Raw genomic sequence first — 21,998 nt, 5'->3', positions numbered from 1 at the left:
ACAACACGGCCAGCGTCCTCTTACAAATAGTTGCATTCTGGGGTCTTCTGGTGTGTCAGGCATTCTGGTGAATTGCTCGTGGCTCTGGGAGTAATCAGAAAATGATTATTTGGGTCTAAAACCCATAACCCATGTGAACATTATTTGACTTCTCCTTGTTGACTCAAGACCGTGATGATTCAGATTATACAACATTTTGTGTTTTATCATCAGGCGTCATCAGAAATTATTACGGACTGTTTTTTTTTTTATTATTGGATGTGTCTGAATACTTGGGCTCCCGGTGTATGGGGCTTTATTAGACTCACTCCATCTTATTGTGAAAAACCAGGAATGCAACGGTGTAAACCAAACTACCCCCAACATTTAAAACAAAGCAGAATCATGTACCTTGTATTTTCCTCCAGGAGCCTGGGTTTGTGTGCTTCTGAATTTAAAACCCATCCTTGAAGGTTTGGGTTAGAGGAATTGTCGCAGAAACAGATGTTTTTTCCATCTCTCCAGTCAGTGCTTTTGGAGATGTTAGGAACTGTCAAATGGAAAGGAAAATAATGAAGAACTGACTCTAAACAGGCAGATTCTGAACTAAGGAAATCTTGACTGAAAGATAAAGAATTTCTAGCCAGTTCATTTGCTTAAAAGAGCAGCTTCGACTGTAAATGTCCTTTATGCTGAAAGGTGTTAAAAACTTTCTCCCTGCTATTTATCTGCCCAGCCCCAAATAGTTGGTTCTTTCAGTTCCACTCCTCTTTCCATGCCCACCCCCTCCCCCCCGTATAAGACCATTAGGTTTGCAAAGAGAACTGAGCACCCCAGTTGTTACTGCTGTATAAGACAACAGCCTATTGGCTGATGACTCCTTTTCTCCTTTCAGCTGGCTGTCTGCTTGTCACTGCAGCTCAGCTTTCAGGCTTGCCAGAGTTTGCCTGAATGGAAAGGTCACCCAGTATGGAAGTGATCTGCTTTGGTCAACCGGTGGCTACAGTTTCACCAGCCTCACCCACCTTCACTCTTCACCTACATTGAGTCCCACTGAGCAGACGGGGACTTTTAAAATCTTCCTGCCTGGCCACTTAGGAAGTACCCATGAGAGCACCTTTGTTATCTTCAGAAAGATCTGGATTGGTTTCATGGGTCAGAATAGATTGAACCAGGCTTCTTTCCAGCACTGAGGAGGCAGGCAGGCAGGCAGACAGACGGACAGACAAACAAGCAAGGGCGGTGGGCCCTGCATTCTGAGTCCCCAGCAGCGAAATCTGCATCGTCCCTGGGAATCACATCACAGACAGACACTGTATGCCACCGCCTGGGACTATATTGCTTTCACACAATGGAATGACATTCCGACAAAGGATCCCCCTGCTGTTTTACAGGCTCTGGGGGAGAATGGATTCCAGTCATTTTTCCCTTAACCACACAGCAAGTGACTAATGCTCTTCTGTCCCTGGTCCCTGGCAGGAGCTTCACGACAGGGAGAGCAGCTCTGAAGGATGGAGGCAGAGACCACCGGGCTGGTGCATTTCTTTTATCTGTCAGATACTTCCCAGGGCTCTGCCTCCGCCCTCCTCCTCCTCCTCTCTCTCATCCCATCCGCTCCCATTCAGTTCCCTCCCTGTCTTCTCATTTCAGAATGGTGTGGTCCACCGGGACTTGAAGCTGGAAAATATACTGCTCGATGACAACTGCAATATTAAGGTAAACCTCTCGCCTCAGTGGTGGATATGCAGGGCCTGGGGATGGCATCCGGTGGGGGCTGAAGCTGCTCCAGACTACAGCCTAGAAATAAGGTGGCTGTTTCCTTCCCTGACAGGAGGGTGGGGAGAGTCCCTGGGCTCGAGTCCTCAGTTCAAACGATGAAATTCAGTAAGCACTCACCCGTGTTTAACTACATGCCATTCTTCTTCATGCTGGCATAATCAGGTGACTAAAATACAGTCCCTGTCCTCGGCGAGTTCGTGGTCTACAATCATTGCCATAAAAATAACACTTATAACAATAACACTTTGCAGATGTATTTCAAATCTTTTTGGTCTGATAGCGTTTAAATTTGATCTTTATAAGAACTCCATGAGGCAGGTACTCTTATTTACATCATTTCACACGCAGGGAAATGGTGGCACAGAGAAGTTAAGTCACTTACCCAAGGTAACACAATGGTAGGTAGCGGAGCTGGGGTTTGAACCCACGTCTGTCTGACACATGATCTCCAGTTTGAATCACTATGCTCGATTTGCCAGCAGGGCCCCAAGTTATTTTAGAGCTGGGATTCTTTCCCTGCCACTTTCTGTCCCTTCCTCCCCATGTCTCCTACTTCTTCCTCCCAACCCTGCCACCCCTGGAACCTGCCGTGGAGCCGGGAAGCTGATTGAAGTGATGGTGGTGTTCCCTGTTGGGGAAGAGCATCCCGTCACGTGATGGAGTTTACTTTTATGGAGATATTATTGCTGGCTGCTGCTGGAGCTGGAGAAAGCTCTCCTGGCCGGTAGGGTTCAAGGGCCTCCCGCAGAGCACTCCGAACGTCCTTTTGATCACATCTGCAAAATAAGCAAATATGGTTTCAAGATAAATGGAGCTCGCTGCATGGGTTTCATTATGAAATGGCCCTAGCACTCCCGGCACCAAGGGGATCCATCTAATTAGCCGCTGGTGACGTTAGTGCTTCATCCCTGGTCCCCGGACAAAGCCTGGGAATGACCTTGCATCGTCCTCTTTTGCTGTTGTTGTTGCTGCTCTGAGTTGAGGGGGGTGCATCGCGGGGAAACTGTTTCCTTGCTTGGAAGGAAGTGTGCTGCTTTGGCATTTGGATTTCAGATCATGGTGACATCACTAGTCACCATCATCCTTTGAGAGGCCCTGGAAGCCATGTCTGGTGATGTCTTGCTCTTGCAAGTGGTTGACCATGGTCATCTATTTCCGTGTAGCCCTTAGAATAAGGAGGGAACAGTCGGTCAAAGCAGTTTCCTCTAGGGACAGGAAGTGAAATCTCAGGGTTCCTCCAATTCTGGTGAAGTGGCTGGAGAAGGAGACTAGATGCAGAGTTAGAAAACTCCATCCTTGACATTGGCAAATCCACCTCACCCCGTTTCCTCGACTATAAAATGGGCCGACGGTAATGCCCACAGGCTTGTTTTGAGGAGTAAATCAGATGCTCTGTGTTTAATTTATAAACTGCCAAGCATTGTGCAGTGAGTCAAGGTTAAGAGCAGTGACTTTGAAGTTGCATAGCCTGGGTTTGAATTGCAGCCTTGCTTGTTACTAATTTTGGATAAACGAATTGCTTGTCTAAGCCTCAGTGTCCTCATTTGTCCAGTAGGGATGCCAGCCCCCGTCTCTCATGACGGTTGTTGATTTGTTCATTTTTTTAAGGAGTACATATCTCCTGCGCAAGTCACTGTGTGCTGTGCCCTGTGCCCAGTCCCGGGGAGTCGATGACAAATCTGGGGAATTTGGACACTATATAGTCACAGCACTTAGCACTTAACTTGTATTGTCCAAGGAACCTGCTTAAACAGCTGGCCAAGGAGAGGAAATTGAAGGTACCGGGTGGTCAGGCTGTGGCTAGAGAATTAGGTTCTGGTTTGAGGGACACATTCGAAGGGTTTGTGTCATCCACCCTGGTAACTTTGTCTGCAGACTCTTCTCTCCACCTGCCCCCAGAGCTCTCAGAGCTAAATGTAGCCTTTACAAGGCCTGGAATGTGAGCCTGTCGCCTGGGGATTGGTCTCTGTTGCACAGGGTGACCTCTTGCTCCCATGATGTAGTTCCAGAAGTGATAAGGCACATAGCTTCCTAGGGAGTCATAGAATTGCCCAGTGGAGAAGAATGGTTACAATTCTGAAGCAATTGTGCTGGGAACAATAGGCAGGAGCCCAGGAGAATGGCTCGCTGGCACAAGCGATAGGGCCATGATGTTGGGGGACCTGCCAGCCCCCGAGACCAAGTCCTTCCATCCAGGGTCCCTGTCTGTTTGGTAGGGAAATAGCAGACAAATAGCCCGTTACAGAAGTTAAGGTTTTGGTCGTATCTTTTTTCTTTAGGATTCTTAATCCTTAGGATTTTCTATTTTTGGCATTTATCAAGGAAAAACACACTCGCACATCCCAAACGGAAACCAGACCTTGCCTTTCTCTGGCACCGATCCTTCCTTCTGCTTACTCGAAGAACGCTGCTAGGATTTGAGAATCCTACAGCTTGAAGGAGCCTCCAGGGTCATTTCCCAGCCCCTTGTTTTCACAGTTATGGTCCAGAAAGTCTAACTGATGTGCCCAGGATCACACACAGCGAATCAGTCTCTAGACTAAATTACTGTGTCTTTGTCTCCCCAGAGTGTGGCATGGTGCTCGTCACACAGTAGGTACTCTGGGGCTGTGTGATTTGGAGGGAAGGGATGACAGCCGGGATTGGAACTCACGTGTTTGACTTCTGGACAAATTCTCTTTTCATCATCTCACACCCACTTCCAAAGTTTTTAAAAATGTGTTTCAGCTGGTGTTGATTTGTCTTCCGGCTGGATGTGCTCAGCTCTTCCTGAGCATTTTGCTGAAAGGGCACTTGTGACAAAGGCAGGCAGGCAGGCACAGACACAGGGCCTCCAGGTTGGAGAGAGCCCGTTTCATCAGTGTCTGGGCCTGGGGGACCATGGACACTGATGGCCTATTACCAACCAGTGGGACGTGAATAGTGAGGTGCCTCTCAGAGTCCCCTCTCGTGTCTCGAAATGTGGGTGCATCTTCCGTATTCCAAGGGTGGATGGCTTTTGCCCAGGAGCCTTACCAAAATGCTACTGGTTTAAACTTGTCACATGTCCCCACAGTTTGGTGTGAGCCATGCAGCTGTTTCTCTCCCCTTCCCTGCCTGATGTTGATTTGCAAAGAGCACATCTGGCATTGGGAGTTACTTATCTGGCCATTGGGAGAGGGTGTGGCTTCTAAAAATACTCACACAGTCGGTCAGCAGAAAGAATGAGAGCAATGTGCTTCCTTGGGTTGCATTCCGTACTCGGCAGAGAAGCATGTCTACCAAAATAGACACCCAGTGTAGCATTAATTTGCAATCAATAAAAACGGGCCAGATTCACACACATCCCATTCTCTGGGAGAATGGAATGCCGACAATTCCCATAGGAGGCTCCTGTAAAAATTCCATACAATGAGAAGACGCCCAGGCACCGGGGTCAGCTAACCTCCTCAAAGACGGCTGAGAGTTTCGTGAGCTCCCAGGACTCGGGGTAGAGGACTGTAGGGGAAATGGCCTGTTGCCCCCCATGACAATGGAAACTCAGCTGCTGCGGATGAGAAAAGAAGCTATGAATGGCTAGGGCACAGGCGAGATAGAAGCCTCTGAAGCTTAACAAGACCAAGTGAGAGACAGCTCAGGAGAGGCGCCTCTGGGCTCGGAGTGAGAATGTGAGAATGTGCATTCATGCATGACTTAACCCATTCATTTGTTCGTCTGTCCATTTATGTGCGTGTACACACAGATATCCATGCGTGCTTGCATTCACTCATCCATTCCTGCACTTATTTATTCAGCAAATCGAGTCTCTTCTCTGGACAATAATTTATTCAACCACCAAAATTTACTAAGTTCCTACTGGGTACTGGGCCTTGTGCTGGATGCGGGGAATTGAATAGTGAACCCGATAGCCAGGTCCCTGTCTTCCTGGAACTCAGAAGCTAGCACTTGTTAAACCCTCAGCCAGGAGGGGTCATGAGAGGGATACAAAGGTGAGTGAGGGCGATAAGGTACCTGCCCTAACGGAATTAGAATTTCAGTTCAGGACACAAGCAGTGAACAAAGAAATATGTAATGTAACTGTCTGGCATTAGTGAAGGAAATCCGTGCAGGGTTACGTTACAGAACAGAAGGTACAAATTACCTACGGTGGTCAGAGCAGGCCTGTCGCATGGGACTGGAACTCCTCAAATCCGCCATGCTTTCTCTGGATTATCTGGCCTTTGCACACATAGTTCCCGTGGCCTAGAATGCTCTTCCCACTGCTCTTTGGCTGTCTGTCCTTTGAGTCTTGGCTTGAATGCCTCTTCTTCCAGGAAGTCTTCTCTGATCCTTGTCCCTTGGCAGGGCCAGGTGGCCCTGCCACGTGCCCTCATGGTGCCTTGTGTGGTAGGCTGTGGAAGTCTGAGCAGAAGTGGTGGGTCTGTTAAGCTGGATAGGCCAGAGAGCCTTTGCTGAGGACATGTTGATTGAACTGGGATTCGAAGGATAGGTAGGAGTTCAACAGGAAGGAGTACGATGGTCTTTTAAGGGGAAGGGGCAGCAAGCACAGGAACAGGGCAACGACACCAGAAATGAAAGCAACCTTTATCGAGCTGTTGCTAGAAGCCAGAGCCCAGAGCCAGACCTCCCACATGCCTTCTTCCCTTTGGTTCTTAGACTGTCTCCATGGGGGTGGGTCTGATTACTCCCGTTTTGCACATGAGGAGTCTCCTGCAGCTACTAAGTGATGGGGGTGGCTGCACAGCTAAGGCTATTTGATTCCATCGACCAGGCATCTGACAAATTCTACCCTTTACTGCTCCCACCCAGATTTGCCCTAATTCCAAGAAAGCATCACATGAGGACACTTTTTGGTCCTTGCTTCAGTCGGCCTCACCTTGTCTGTAGCAGCTTGTGCCCAGCTCTCCCTGGGAGAGACCTTCCAAGCACAGGGACTCTAGGGTCGCGTGTGTAGTGAACTGGGGCCGGTTGCTCCTTAGCATCCTAAGAGGCTGCTTCTCGGTGGCACCCTCAGATAAGAGCTTCCCCAGATTGCGTGCAGTCGGTCATTTCCAGTCTCTTGAGAGGCGGTGTGAGCTTAGATCTTTGGAAGATGAAAGCCAACCCCATTCCCTTGTGCTCACCGTTCCACCCGCTGCCTTCACTTCCTGACTACTCAGGAGTGAAGCTGTCATGGGTAAAGTCACGGCCATTAATTCCAAGGCCGGAAAGGAGCTATAGAGTGTGTCTTCCTCGATGGGGTCGCTGTCTTCCTGAAGAGTTCTGCAGAAAGCTGTTTCCTCCTCGGCCACCTGAGAGCAATAACTTTCCTTTATGGGGAGCTTTACAGCCAGGACAGCTCTTCCTCCAAGTCTCAGGCCAGGCACGTCTCCATGCTGGGCCTCAGTTTCCCCATTTACAAAATGGGGATAACGATGGTACCCTCCTCACAGGATTGTCGTGAGGATTTAATACATTAATATATATGTAGTTCCCACAGAACAGCGCCTGGCCTGTAGCGATGCTGCTATTGTTATTATTTTTTGTTGCTATCATTATCTCATTTAATCTGATTTTGGTTTCACCACATCATGTGGTTGCTGCTATTGCATTGCATTTTCCAGCAAAGAAAACGGATACTCAGAGACGTTAAAGTTGTAATTGCTAACATTTACTGGAGGCTGTGCGAAGCATGGTTTCCACCTGTCATTCATTTGATTTTACATCAGCCCTGCAAAGTAGGTTACATTATCATCATTCCCTATTGTATAGATGAAAAAAAATCCGTTTCAGAGTGACTAATGTTTGGCGAATCCCCTGGGGATCTTGTTAAAATGCAACCTGACTCTGTAGGCCTGGCGTGGGTGGGGCCTGCAAAACTGTTACTGACCTGCTCCCCGCCCCTGCTGGTGCCCATGCTTCCGGTGCTCAGAGTTCAGTGGAAGAGGGAGGGCTTGGCTAATGTCCCTAAGGTTAGAGCTGGGAAGAGTCAAGGCTGGGATTTGAACTCAGACCCTCATGCAGTGCAGCCTCTCATGCTTGTTTCAGAAATGGATGGTGACGATTTCTTCAGTTCTTTGGTAGGCAGTGGCTTAGTGCCCTCAGTTCTGTGTCTTGCCCAGCAACCAATGTTGAGTATTATCATATCAGCATTGTCGTAACAGCTGTAATTTAGGGAGTCGGCTGGGACCAGGATTATTTCAGGGCTTCACATGAGTGTTCTCTGATCCTTACAACACTTCTGTGTGGTGGGATCTAGTATTGTTCCCACTTTGCAGATGAGGAAGTGGAGTAGCTTGGCAGGTCCCACCACCCACCCAGTAGTGCTGAAGAGCCCAGGGTTAGCCCCAGGTTCTCCCGGCTCCTAAACCTCTGATCTGTTCAGTCTGCCGTATTTCCTCCTAGACATTGCCCATGACCGTCAGGCCGTCGCTTATCTTGTCCTGACCATCAGCAGCCTTTCCCAGGAGTTAATCATCAGCAAGCTGATACTTTTTTATTGGGTGAGCTCACAGTGACTATTCATGTGATTTAGGGTTAATCCATTTTTTTACATGGTAAAATGAACGTACCGTAAAGTTTGCCATTTTTTGGTGTGTGGTTCAGTGGCATTAGGTGTACATACACTGTTGTGCAACCATCTCCAGAACGTTTGTGCCTTCCCCAGCTGAAACTCTGTACCCATTAAGAACAACTCCCCACTCCTTTCTCCACCCCGGCCCCTGGAACCGTCACTTTACTGGGATTTGACGACTCTGTGCACCACATACAGATGGAATTATACCGTAATCCTCTTGTGCCCGGCTTCTTTCTCACTCTTGTTTTCACGAGCAGGGCACACTTCTAGAAAGGCTCGATGACAACAAATATTCCAAAAGTTAAGGGCACGAGTGTTGACTTCCTGATGTCTTTTTCAGAGTCTAGGCTGGACTAAACCCCGTGCGGGGACAGAGGAGAACAGTCTGTCACCCCCCGCCCCACACACACAGTGCAAACTAGTTACCTTTCTCCCAAGTAACCAGTGTGTCAGCAAAATACCACTTTAAAGGCAAAGCCCAGCTTCCTCCTTGGTGGAGAGTCACTCTCTTGCCCAACTGATGTTCTGGTGCAGAGAAAGCACACAGATCAGGAAGAACCTGGCGCTCGTGTGGTTGTTCTGCCTCTGACCTTCAGCAAAGCTTTTAAGTCCTCTGACCTCCACTTGCTTTCCTTACAGACAAGGAGTAGGATTAGCTCATCTGTTAGGGCTCTTTCAGGTTGAAACCCTTGTGGGGATTTGGTTATTTTTCTTTTATGTTTAAAGTCATCATTCCCCATGCTTTAGCTTTTCCAGATTTCCCAAATTTCTTTTCTTTCACTCTCTTCTTAGATTTTACTTTTTCCTAGAATCTCCTGTGTTATTCTACGTAATATTTTCAGTTCAATTCACTTTTTAGAATTGCATTTATTTGAAATAGAAGCCTCATGTAATTCCCTTAAATGGAAAACCAGTGTCGTTGTGAGTATTATGAAGTTACCAAAGTTACCTCTATGGGTTTAAAAGTGGGAAGCAAACATTTCTGGAGCTTCAGCCCTGTGCCAGTTACTGTACAAATAGCATTGTACGTACATCATGCTATTTAATTTTCACTGTGCCCCTGCGGGAGTAGAGACTGTTCCTACCTCCATTTCACAAATGAGGAAACTGAGGCTTTGAGAAGTTTCATAACCAGTGGCCACTTCATATAACTCCACGTGGCATGAAATTGTAGAGCTGTAGCCCAAGTTCAAGTGGCTTGAGGTTTGAGAACTATTTGTGTGTTATGTGTTGATTAATATTGCTTTTCTGTTGAAGTTCTTGGCAGTAATCTAGATTTCTATTAATCTGCTGTCAGAGGCCCTGACAGTTTTACTGGGAGAGGCCGATAACCATCAGTCTGTGAGGGTGGGACTGGGTACAACATAAACACGCTTCTGAGAAGTGTACAAAGGAAGCAAGGATGCCCAGACTCGGAGAGCTCCCGGCGTGAGCGTGTGCACGCAGGGGTTTGCATGTGGAGCTGGTGGGTGCCCTGCACGCATGTGTGTGTACTTGGAAGCCCACAGGTGCCCCAGATGCCCAGACATGGCGGCGGGGTGGGGAGGGGACATACTTTCTGCAGGATGCGCAGTGTGCAGGCGCAGGGCCTGCCTTGGCAGCAGTCGGAGAGGACGAAGCCTGTGACTTCTGGGTTTGTCCCAGGCGGCAGCCATTTCATTCCTCTTCCGATTGACAGGGCACACTTCATAGAGTTTCCAACCAACTTCCTGCAAGCAAGCCAGGCAGGGGCCTTGATAAGAAGGTGGAATTCAGGGCAATTAAGTGCAATCTGAACCCCGAGAATGCATTTTCTGAGGGTGGTTTTTCACCAGCTACTTTCAGTGGCATTCCATTCATTCAGGGCTGACTTTTACAAAATAGGCTTATTCTGGGGGTTGCCTTCGAAACAGAGCCCCAGCACATTTGCGGTCAGGCTGGGCTGCTCTCTGGGCAGTGAATCACTCAGCCTGTTTATAACTCCACATGGAAATCAGCTTGGGAACCGGCAGCAGCCCGCAGCGGCTCAGCAGCCCACAGGGCTGCTGCGAAAGGCTCGGAGTGGAGTGAAATTTGCTGTTACCCTGGGGCAAGTGGCTCAGTGGTTGGAGACTTTAGAGACACAGGGGTTTACATTGCCGCTTACTAGTTAGCTTGCCTGGGCCGAATCACCTCATCTCCCTAAACCTCAGCTTCCTCATCTATTAAATGGGTTTTTTAAAACATGTGGTAAAATACCCGTGACATAAAATTCACCATTTTCATTTTAACTATTTTTAGGTGAACAGCTCAGTGGCAGGAAGTACATTCACACTGCTGAATAAGCGGGGTTGTGGATAGGACTGGATTAGAGGGTGTAAAGTGCTTAGAACAGTGCTTGATACTTGGAAGGTGTTCAGGAAGTGGTAACCATGGTCATTATTTTGTATTCTCTACTAATTACCTTGTGCTTTGGAAAATATAATGCCTGTTCTAGGGACAAGTGTTTCTTAGGTGAGGGTAGGTGCTAAGCAGTTGGTGACACAAAGATGAGGGGAAGATGTGGAACCTGCCACCTACCTCAGGGGACTTGGAATCTAATAGGCAAGGTGAAAAAATATACAAATATATGTATATATCTACATTATATGTATACATGTGATATACATGGAAAAACATGTATACACGTGCATATATAGATAGATACAGGGGAGAGCGCTGCCACAAAGGATAATAATTAAAACACTTCAAGAAACTCAAGGGAGAGAGAAGGACTTCACGGGCATGCGATACCAGAGAAGCAAGATTAGGGGAAGCATTTGCACGGTACGTGAAGATTTGAAGGTTACAAAGCCCTTTTGCAATCATGGTCTCATCTGGATGGATTTGTTTTCCTTATCCTTCTCCCAATAATCTTGTGAGCTGGAACAAGATAGGGATCGTGGATTCCCATTTTCTGGTGGGTAAACTGAGGCTCAGAGTGGCTAAGGGACCTGCGCATGTCACGCAGATGGCTGATATATGATGGCTCAGAACCTGGAGTCCCAAGGCCGTGTCATCTAGGGTTGCAAGGTGGGCGAATGAACTGCAGTTCTGATCAGAGTGTGGGGGGATCAAAAGGTGGTGGCGTCAGGTGCACAGGTGAGGGTTTTCTGAAGCGTGATACGCACACCACTGCGCTGCGGTGTGATTTTAGGTAGGCCACAGATGAACGCTTTCAATCGCTGTGCACTTCCGTGTTCATCAGAAACACCAAGTCTGTGATTTTGTGGATGTTTCTCAGGCAAGTCTAAATTGAGGATAGAGAGGCCACGGAAGGGGTAATTTTAAGTAATAGAGCAGGCAGTGTGCAGATGCGGCAGAACTGGATGCCAAGCACTGCAGCTGGGAATCACTGGCCCCGTCGTGTTGCCTGGTCCTGTTATGAAGACCCACCGGGTGCCTCTCAGCTGCTCCAGTGCTGGGGTGGGGGTGAGTTGAGCCCATGCAGACACTAACTGCAATGCTAACAAACCTCTCTGCATCTTGCTTGTTTTCGTAGATTGCTGACTTTGGGCTTTCCAACCTGTACCAGAAGGACAAGTTCCTGCAAACGTTTTGTGGGAGCCCGCTCTACGCATCTCCTGAAATTGTCAATGGGAGGCCTTACCGGGGGCCAGAGGTGAGCAGGGTACCTGTTGTATCTGGCAGGCAGTTGGGGTTCTTAGGGGGAGAAGAGGCCAGAGGGCAAGAGCTGGATCCAGGAGATATTAAAAAAAAAACAAAATAAGGAAAGAAAACTTTTCCTTGTATGATTATAAAAGCCATAACATACACACCTGGGAGAAAATTTGAAAAATACTGAAAAGCCTAAAAGAGAAAATAAATTTACCTGTAATCTACCCACAAAAGATAACCAGTGAATATTTTTTAAAGACTTTTTTCCCATGTAAATCTCTCCATTTAAAAAGTAATTGAGGTCCTTGTATATGTATATATAATTTGCCTTTTATTAACATTATACTGTGAATTTTCAAATTCATTATTAAAAATGTAGTTTTTAATAATAACACAAAGTTTTATTGTATGAATAAATATCCCATAATTTAATCATGCCCCTAGATTTAGACAGATTTTCAGTTTTTCTTCAATATAACAAAAGAGATAAAACAAACATCAAACCAAAACCCCCCTACCTCTGGGAGTGACTTACCTTTTTACGAATAATTTTGACAGCCTGTATTTTTTGCTACTAAGGAAGTACATTTTAATTGTATTTCTAATTCATGAGAAATGCATTTCTCTATATGTTAAGGCTTTTGGGGCCTCTGAAAAAGATGTGTTAAGCGGAAATGTTATTTTGAAAACGGGTGAATTGTGAGCGACTATTTTCTTTAAAAAAGACGATTCTCTTTACAGAGAGATTTCATCTACTTAGTATTCTTTAAATAGCAGCTGTTCACTGGGTTGAAATGTTTCCTTCCAAATATTTATCTGTTTGAGAGTGTTTGGGGGCAGGGCTGGAGGCCGAAGAGAAGGGTGCCAAGAGCCTCTGCCAATTACAGTGAAGAGGAAGTCTTTCTGAAGTAGGAATGTAAGGGAGGAGCATCGGATCCCATTTACAAAACTGTAGAAACTTGACACTGTGAATTTATCATAGATAATGAAGGCTTCTTTGATCTTTGAGGATCTGTTTCCGAGGTTAGAAGCTGGCAGCCTGTGATCTGGCCAGCAAGCATGCTTTATTTGGCCCCATTAGTCTTTCTAAAAAAAAAAAGAGCAAACATTTAATAACTGGGAGACTTCACATAAAAGTCTGGTTAATGACTTCTCTTGAAAACCTAAAGGATCCAGCAGTGCGGGGCCCACGTCACTATGAGGCACAGTTAGCCAAGGGGAGGCTGCGAGTTGATGGGTGAATGGACTCCTCAGTCTGTCTCCGTGCCCCGCCCTCCACGCTGTACTCCGCAGTTCCCTCCTGCTGTGTTCATGTGTGTTGTCTGCCTGGCTCCTTGTAAGCGTTTGGGTTTGCCGCCTGATCCATTTGAAGAAGGTACAGGAAGGAATTGATTCCTGGATCAGAAGCGAAGAGCCCTGCACCCCAGCCTTAACCTCTGTCACTGGGGTGGGACCTCTCTCGAAACTACTGAGGTCCTTGTGCCTCAGTATTCTCATCTGTCAAGTGGGGGGTGAGAGTCATCCAGGCCATACCTATTTCAGAAAATTGTGGTAAGGATCAAAGGAGATATTCTATTTGAGGAAGTTCTCATGTAGGTTGGGACTGCGGGTAATGGTTTGAACTGGTAAAAGGCCCAGCTGCCCTGCCTATCAGGTGTCAGGCTGCCAGGGGAACCTGTCTGCCAGGTGTTGAATTCAGTTCCTGGGGTCACTGGGGCTGGCCGCTCACACGCTGTGATGCTGATGGTTTGGAAGGCATCCGGAATCTGCTTTCTAGCTCCTGCATGTCCTATCTCTCTGCTCCAGGTGGACAGCTGGGCCCTGGGCGTGTTGCTTTACACTCTCGTTTATGGAACAATGCCCTTCGATGGTTTCGATCACAAAAACCTCATTCGGCAGATCAGCAGCGGAGAGTACCGGGAGCCCACGCAGCCCTCAGGTGCGTGCCGGGGGAGGGTCAGGGGCTGAGCGGGTGAGGTGGTGTACCTGTCCACACTCACACTTTCTGCTTCTGTTTTATTGTCTGGAAGGAGTCTTCTGCTTTTCCTCTTTCTGTTCAGGTCTTTGACTTCTGGCAAAGCCCACTTGTTAGGCTGCTTTACCCAAACTTTCCCAAATGAAACTTTCAAAATAACTGTTCTATGTGGCAGGCAGGCTAGGAGTCCCGTTTGCTCACTGTGTGAACCTGGGCAAATACCTGACTCTGTTCGGATTCAGTTTCTCCACTAAAAATTAAAAACTTGGCAGAGGTATTATAGGAAGTCCCTTCCAATCCGTACAATGCACCGTTCCAAGACTACATGTGCCCTGAGGGTGACAACTGCTCTTTCTCACCACTGAGCCCTGGCTGGGGGCTATGACCCTTCCGTGCTGCTGTTTCATTGTCTGTTGCTGCTTAATAGCTCTATTCCTTCCCTGCAACAAACTCAGTGGTTTAAACAAGCAAGTAAGCATGGCTCTCAATTCCCTGGGTGGGCTAGAGCTCTTCTGGCCTTGCCTGGGATTTCTCCAGCAGCTGTGGTCAGATGGCAGCTGGGGCTGGAGCTGCTTCTGGGACATCTCCATGTGGGCTCCTTCTCCATGAGGCATCTCCCCAGGCTTCTCAGTCTAGGAGGACTTCTTACATGGCAGCTCAGGGCTCTGAGAAGGAGGAAGGAGTAGCTGCCAGGCCTTCTTAATGTCTGTGTTTGGAAGCCAGATAATGTCACTGCCACTGTGTTCCATTAGTCAAAGCAACCATAAGCTCCATCTCTTGATGGGAGAGTGCCATGCGTGTAGGGACTGGTGTGTACCAGGGCCATTTTGGGAATATAATTAACACAAATACTTCATATATATATACATATATGTATATGTATATATGTGTGTGTATATATATACTATACGTGTATACACACAGACACGCATAGGCCGTTCTCATTATTGGTAGTTACATTCTATAAAATTGCTGTGAACGCTGAGTTTGTGAATACTAAGCATTGTTCCTCAGGGGAATACGGGGCTTGATCCCGTGAGCCTCTGGTCACACTGTTTTTGACAACTGATCAATACACAACCTTGTTTTATGTATGCTTCTGTTTAAAGATACCTCCCTTAAAATATATCGTTAATTCATTAACATTGAACTCACTGCCAACAGCACTCTAACTCGTGCCTGAACGAAGCTTGTCTAAGGCACATATTTTCCTCCAAAAGGCTTGCTGCAGCCTCCTTGCACTTAGAACTCTGGACAGCACTTCAGCACTATACCTGGGGGCACTTTGTACAGTGACATCACCAACACAAAGCGCCACCATGTGCAAGACGTGGACTGAATTGGCTGAAAAGGCCACTTGTAAGGACCCTTGTTAGTACGAGAGCAAAACAACAAGCCAGGGCTTTGTGCCCTTGTTGGACCTCAGCTGGGCACACACACGCGTGTTTTCTGCCACTCTACATGCTCAAGTGACCAGGACGGCACCCTGAGTGTTGATTCTGAGCTTACAAATATATTTTAGTGAATAGGTGAATTTACAAGTACAGAATCTGTGAATAATGAGCATTGACTATTATATATTAGTAGATAGAGATATTCATATCTGTCTATATTTTTTCAGTAAGCGAACTTGGTTTGGATTTTTTTTTTTTTTTGAGAAATTTCAAGGTGACCTCTATGGCAGTCTTATTAGCCTCACCACCTAACTCGAATTTCTGGCACATTATAGGGGTTCAGAAAATATTTGTTGAATGACAGAATGAACATTGCCCTGTCACTTTTCAGGGGTGCACCTCACCCCTGGCCCTCTTGCCAGGTGCTTGTGAGCTACTCATTAGCTCACAGAAGTGGCAGGGCAGCGGAGAGGTGGCGCCATCCCTGGATATAATTCAGTCCCCATTGGGGAAGCACAGTTTGATCTTTAAAGTCAGTTTATAAGCTGTGAGAGTCATTTGGCTCCTGTGGCCTCCTCGACATCCCTTTGGGGCTTTCCCCTAACTCTCTGGCAGCGGAAATTTGCAAATGGAGTTTTTCAGACAGGCGGTAAGCTGATAGCAGACATAGATCAGCTCTCCGATCTGACAGCTTAGCACGCTATGGCTTATGTCAGAGAGGGAAAGGAGGTGAGCTCACAGGGTGTGGGGCTCAGAACCCGGCCAAGGCCAGCCTTGGGCATGGCCCCTTTCACTACCCAGGTGTGCCAGGTCTGAGCTCCTCTCCACCCTTCTCTGTCTTTCCCTCTCTGGGGAGGAGCCTTTTCCTCCTCATCTCAGCCCCAAATTTCCTGTTCGGGCCTACACGCTTTCCCACTGACCCTGAGCTCTGCGCGTTAACACAGCCGACCATTGGAGGACGAAAGGGAGCCATGGTGCTCTCTACCTGCTTTCCCTTCTGGTGAAATGATATTCCCCAAAGGAATGGTGGGGCCCTGCTAGCGGTTGCGTCTGGGTTCTTTCCCAGGTACCTGGCCTTGCCCATTTTATAAAGACTGGAGTTGATGGAGAGCTTGCTGGTTCGTAACATTCTTTCACTCATGTGGGAAAAGCATGCCAGGATGGGATGGCGTGTGGGCCTATGGTTCTAAGTTTTGATGGTGCTTTTGAGATACAGTCTGGAAGACTTTGGCTGGACCAGGACTCCAGCTGGAGTTTTCCAAAAGTGAGCATGCCTCCTAGCTGTTTCTGGAGTGTCATCCCTGTCACAAAGCCGGGAGCTCCCATTAAGTCATCTTCCTTGTGTTTCCTGCCCTGTAGATGCTCGAGGACTCATTCGGTGGATGCTGATGGTGAACCCTGATCGCCGGGCCACCATCGAGGACATCGCCAACCACTGGTGGGTGAACTGGGGCTACAAGAGCAGCGTCTGTGACTGCGATGCCCTTCACAACTCCGAGTCCCCACTCCTGGCTCGGATTATCGACTGGCACCACCGTTCCACGGGGCTGCAGGCTGAGGCTGAAGCCAAAATTAAGAGTCTGGCGAAACCCGGGGCTTCTGAGGTCATGCTGGAGCGGCAGCGGTCGCTGAAGAAGTCCAAGAAAGAGAATGACTTTGCCCAGTCTGGCCAGGACTCAGTGCCCGAAAGCCCATCCAAGCTGAGTTCCAAGAGACCCAAAGGGATCCTGAAGAAGCGAAGCAACAGCGAGCATCGCTCTCACAGCACCGGCTTCATCGAAGGTGTCGTCAGTCCTGCCCTACCCTCTGCTTTCAAGATGGAGCAGGACCTGTGCCGGGCGGGCATGCCCCTCCCAAGCTCCCCCGAGGCAGAGGTGCCAGGTAAACTCAGCCCCAAACAGTCAGCCACCATGCCCAAGAAAGGCATCTTGAAAAAGACGCAGCAGAGAGAATCAGGTTACTACTCCTCCCCCGAGCGCAGTGAGTCCTCGGAGCTGTTGGACAGTAACGATGGGATGGGCAGCAGCATTCCGTCCCCTAGCCCTCCGGACCCAGCCAGGGTGACTGCCCACAGCCTCTCCTGCCGCAGGAAGGGCATCTTGAAACACAGTAGCAAGTACTCCGCAGGCACCATGGACCCGGCCCTCGCCAGCCCTGAAATGCCCACACTGGAATCCTTGCTGGAGCCCAGCATCCCCGCTGGGGAGGGCCTCTCCCGGAGCTACAGCCGGCCTTCCAGCGTCATCAGCGATGACAGTGTCCTGTCCAGCGACTCCTTTGACTTACTGGATTTGCAGGAGAATCGCCCTGCCCGCCAGCGAATCCGCAGCTGTGTCTCTGCCGAAAACTTCCTCCAGATCCAGGACTTTGAGGGGCTCCAGAACCGGCCCCGGCCCCAGTACCTGAAGCGGTACCGGAACCGGCTGGGAGACAGCAGCTTCTCCCTCCTCACGGACATGGATGACGTGACTCAGGTCTACAAGAAAGCGCTGGAGATCTGCAACAAACTCAACTAGCTCCCCAGGGTGTGGGGGCGGGGTGGGGGTGGGTACCAGGGAGGAAGGGAAGTAATGACTTGTGCTGATGAGCTGGTTACCTCTTTGCTGGCTATGATAATAGATGGAAAAGGGGTGGTGCCATCTTGTTTGGCCTAGTTTGCAGCCTCAAGCCAGCAAGTGGGCTCTCTGCCAGTCCTGTCAACCGCCAGTCAGAATTTGGGTCCTAATTGCCATTGGCTTTGTGGCACCTCCTAGAGGACCAGCTGTCCAGGGGAGGTGTTGGCCAGCACTTAGGGAGTAGGGAGGAAGCATATGGGAGAGGGAGCATTTCCCTAGAAGTCGTCCAAATGCTTCTGGAGGAGGACAGGAGAGACTGGGGCCATCTGCTTTGGGTGAGCTCAGAGCTTGCTCTGTCTCTCCTTACTTAGCAAGCTTGGTATGACGGCATGGGGTTGGCAAGTAGATTTCAGCAACCTACGCTTGAATCGGTGATCGATTGATAGTGGCTGCTGGCTGTGCTGGTGTGAGTAGCCCAGGCACATGGGAAGGAATACTGTGATCGCATAGTCACGGTTGCCGTGGGGATGGGAAGAGGGGCGGTAGCACTCAGGCCACGTAGTTGTCATCCTTGACCTGGCAAGGCACGTGGGAATTAGGTTAGGGCATCCTGTGGGATCTAGGTTATCTTTTAATGCTACTGGCGTGGCATTTGTTAATTTGCTACTCTACCTTGAATGGCAGACAGGGCCTTGGTCAGAGAGAAGGCTCTGAACTTGGCTAAGGACTTAGAGTCAGCCCATAGTGATTTTTTGGCTTCTTTCCAGATGTCTGCCTTGTTCTTCAGCACAACTTCCTAAGGGTGGATGGGAAAAGGATGGTGGTCAGAGGTCAAAACTTCAGTGTATAAGAGAGCTTGGGACTCTCCGTGGGCCTTGCACGGATGAGTGGAAATTGACCCACACCAGCAAGGGGGCAACCTGTCAATTCCTTTAACATCTCAATATTAACTGGAATGCTGCCTCTTGGGTTCATTCTCACCTGCATGAATGCCCCGAATTGGATGTGATACTGTCCATAGTCCCCAAAGGAGCAACTGGCTCAACCATTGACCCTGTTTAGTAATAGCAGACGGTTTCCCCGCCCACCAAACGTGGGATCCTCAGAGGTAGGTGAGTTTGCTTCTAGGGAGTTAGTGTGTAGGTGGGATATTTGGGCGAGGAAAGGAAAGTCAGGCAGAAGGTGCTTTCCCCCCAAGTCTAGGTATTCAGTGCCATGGGTGTGAACTCCTAGGCTTTGGGGGAAAAAGAACGTTTCATCCATTCAAATGAAGAAGGTGTTGAAAGAGCGGAGTGGGTGGGAGGAAGCATGCTGGAGAGATGTTTCCCTGAAAGTCATCCACGTGGCTCTGGAGGAGGCAGAGAAGACGTGTGATAGGACTCTTATCTGAAAAAGCAACAGGACTAGGTATTTAACTTCTGGACACCCAGATTGCAGGTGACAAGACATCACTCCCACAATGGGACATCCTTAGATACTGGGGTGGGATTAATGGTCTTATTTGTGAATTTGGGATGACTTCAGATTCTACCGGCCTGGGGAAATTGAAACCCTTGTTTCAAGATGGCCAACTTCTGGTAGCCACCTAGCAATATTATGTGAGGGCTAGTCTTGGTATTTTTGGGAAACCCAACAGGCAATGGCTCACAAGGAGATGAGAAAGAATTCACCTTAAGGCACTAAGAATATTAATTAGAATGAAGCTGCCCTTTCCCTAAGGAGATGGCTGCATTTCTCTCCCCTCTGCCACCAGCTGTGGGGTTTTGGCTTATGCATTCCTTCAGGTTGAGCTGAGTAATGTATTGTGGGAAGCTTCTCAGTTTCCTTTCATTCAATTCCACCTCCTTCCTGAGCTCCATTATAGGTTCAAAAGGGAAAAAAATTCTGTAGGTGGCAAATTGTGTGTGGAGGGTGTGTGGGTGCATGGAGGGCATTCTGCAGCCTTGGAGCTCCCTGCTCCTTATCTCATTTTGTGCAGCCTTTTCTGAGCGCCCGATGCTGCCACACTGCCGGTCCCCATGCATGGCAGCCAGCCTTGTTGGTAGCCGTCAGTGTGATTCAGGAATAACACCTAGCTACTGGTTGATTTTTTTTTTTTGACTTCTGCCAAGTGATTGCCTCTGTTTAGTATTTTCCAGCCTTTTAATTTTTAAATAAAAATGACACTATTAAGAAAAACCATTCTCACCTCCCCCACAACAACAACAAAAAAGAAACATACATGTATGTTCTCTTTTGTCAATAAACCCAGACTGGATTCTAGCAAAGACAGGCCTCCACTCAGAGGCAGAGATGCTGAGTTGAGTCCTGGTGTGCTGCTAACTAGCTGGTGGCCTTAGGCACCTGCAGAGTTTGGGGCACTCAGTTTTCCCTTCGTTGAGAGCTGGAAGGGTGGATTAGCTGGTCTCAGGCCCTGCCTGCATCTGACATTCTGCTAAATCCTAGGATTCTAGATGTGATGTTGGCTCTGTCTTTTCAAGAAAAACCTTGGAATAGATGGAAAAGCCCAGAAAAGCAACTTCCCTGCTTCCTGTTTAAGTCCTACCATCCCTACCAGCCAATCCCCAGCCAAGGAGGTCACGCTTGATGCATTTCCACGGAATCACAAGTGGGAGACACTTTTATGACCTAGTGGACCAGGCAGGGGATTCGATGTCAGCTCTCCTGGTCCCTTCCTTGCCTCCGTGGGCCTTTCAGTGTCTTAGTTTACACGTCTGCCAAAGGAGTAGAATGATACTTCTTTTTACAGGTAGATTTCAAGGCATGATCAGTTTTCAGGAAGTGCTTCAAGACCCCAGGCGACATGCAAATGCTAAGAACTCACTGAATTTCTATCCCTGTTGTGAGGTGCTGCTGCTTCAGATGCCAGGGAGCACTTTTCAGGGTGAAATTCGGGTGAGTGTCACCCAGGCCTGCTGTCTTGAGTACAAATGTGAATGACCGACTGACTGCTTATTGCCAAACTGGAAATGTTCTGTAGGGATTAACTGGCATGGTATCATTCCTAGAAGAAAAAAGAGAGAGAGAAACTTGACTGCACATTTTTTTTTTTTTAAGAAAAAAATCCATGTTGTGACTTTTATTTAATTTCTATTTTTTTTTGGTAATAAAAAGTTGACTTTTTTATTTGAATTTGTCTTTTCTTATTTATTGGTCTGAAAGGCATTTCAAAGGTATTATAATAATATATTGGTGTAATTTAATTGGTGCGACATGCTCTATGGCTCCAGTCAAAATTGGTTTTCACTCACTTGATTGGTTTGAGCCCAGGACAGCCTACAGGGAAAAGAACAAACAAACAAACAAAAAAAGCTGGATAACCACCCAAAGTGTTTGTATTTTCATTGGAAACTGATTTCTGTTTTGTTTTTGTTTCTGTTTTTATTTTTAAATTAAATAAATTGCAATGAACTGAACTGGGACCTTGCTTCTTTCTTTGGTTTTTCTTTCAGTTAAGTAAGTGACAGAATGGGGGTAAGCAACAGAGACCTGTTCAGCTAGCGTAAGCACAGAAGAGGAATTTATTCGAAGTTCTCAGAAGATGGAGAGCAGTGGGCAGTGCAGCTGGAACCAGGAACTAGAGACATGGAATCTTAGAAAACTGCAGGCCTTCTTTTCTGCTCCTCTTTGCACGTCAGCTTTATTTTTCTCTTTTTGTAGCCTGGCTTCCTTCTTCCTGATCTAATACCCACCTTGGCTTATCAGGTAACTTTCAACTTTACATGTTCTCAGTTCTGGTTTTCAAAGGAGACTACTGATCCAGTTCCTTCAACCTGGACTAGAGAGAACATCAAAGATAACACAGCCATGCTCTGTGCCCAGCCTCAGCTTCCTCTGTCTATCCTAAGGACAGACAAATCCCTAATCTGGTTGCTCAGAGCCCAAGATCCACAGGCCTGTTTCCTACCGGGAAAGGCCACTGCTCTGCCTATAATAAAGTGGCATCCCGAGTCCCATTTTGCCATCATTCCTTTTGCACAAAGACCCTCCAGAAAGCTCTTGGAAAGAAGGGTGACTAATGGGGAGATTTGGAGTCCTGGGTCCCAGTCACACTATCAAATGACATCAAGCCCTACCCTCGAGTCAAACCTTAGGGAGTCACACTCTGTACTGAAAAGCACTGTTGGGAGATCAAGGCAAGAATAGCCCGACTTTCCAAAGAAATT

The 21,998-nt window shown here is 47.9% G+C and overlaps 1 protein-coding gene across 5 annotated transcripts in view; it reads left to right on the top strand.

Moving 5' to 3' along the window:
- Nucleotides 1-21,321, top strand: part of NUAK1 (NUAK family kinase 1) — a 72,222-nt gene extending 50,901 nt beyond the window's left edge. For 4 of the 5 annotated variants that reach the window (XM_071221091.1, XM_071221093.1, XM_071221092.1 and 1 more), the window contains 4 exons: nt 1,630-1,695; nt 11,793-11,912; nt 13,715-13,847; nt 16,637-21,321. In XM_071221091.1, the coding sequence (XP_071077192.1) occupies nt 1,630-1,695; nt 11,793-11,912; nt 13,715-13,847; nt 16,637-17,793 (1,476 nt within the window). In that variant the 3' untranslated portion in view covers nt 17,794-21,321. The remainder of the gene's footprint in view (nt 1-1,629; nt 1,696-11,792; nt 11,913-13,714; nt 13,848-16,636) is intronic. The other variant, XM_024579250.4, reaches the window with a different exon arrangement.
- The last annotated feature ends 677 nt before the right edge of the window (nt 21,322-21,998 follow it).

The sequence above is a fragment of the Desmodus rotundus genome, chromosome 3 (assembly GCF_022682495.2).
Source record: "Desmodus rotundus isolate HL8 chromosome 3, HLdesRot8A.1, whole genome shotgun sequence".
NCBI lineage: Eukaryota > Metazoa > Chordata > Mammalia > Chiroptera > Phyllostomidae > Desmodus > Desmodus rotundus.
The sequence above is the reverse complement of the archived record's forward strand: the minus strand, read 5'-3'. Positions and strand labels throughout refer to the sequence as shown.